General features: G+C 31.8%; 1 protein-coding gene across 2 annotated transcripts in view; it reads left to right on the top strand.

Annotated features, from left to right (window-relative positions):
• The window catches only part of LOC119592632 (arginine--tRNA ligase, cytoplasmic-like), a 19098-nt gene that overhangs the window by 14339 nt on the left and 4401 nt on the right, over window positions 1-358 (top strand). For both annotated transcript variants that reach the window (XM_037941527.1, XM_037941529.1), the window contains exon 8: window positions 225-347. In XM_037941527.1, the coding sequence (XP_037797455.1) occupies window positions 225-347 (123 nt within the window). The remainder of the gene's footprint in view (window positions 1-224; window positions 348-358) is intronic.

The raw sequence follows: 358 nt of genomic DNA on the forward strand, positions 1-358 counted from the left end.
CATTCTGCTGCTGTCTTTCTGTGACCTCTTCTTGTTATTTGTCCCTTTTTTCTTAATTAACTGTCTTTCATTTTCTAATAAATAGACATCTAGAGACATAATTTCCAAGTACCTTTTTTTTTTTCTTCCTTTTTCTGGTTATTCTTTCTGTTTTTCTTTATTTCTGTTAAATAATCAAGATATTTAGTTTGTATGATTACTTATCACTTTTCTGATGTCCTCAGGTTTATGAACGTCTCCAGATTCGTATCATAGATAGAGGTGAATCCTTTTATCAGGAACGAATGGTTAAGCTTGTTAAAGAACTTAATGACGCTGGATTACTGGAAGAAGATGATGGTCGTAAGGTTTGTAATGT

The sequence above is a fragment of the Penaeus monodon genome, chromosome 30, assembly GCF_015228065.2.
Source record: "Penaeus monodon isolate SGIC_2016 chromosome 30, NSTDA_Pmon_1, whole genome shotgun sequence".
Lineage (NCBI taxonomy): Eukaryota > Metazoa > Arthropoda > Malacostraca > Decapoda > Penaeidae > Penaeus > Penaeus monodon.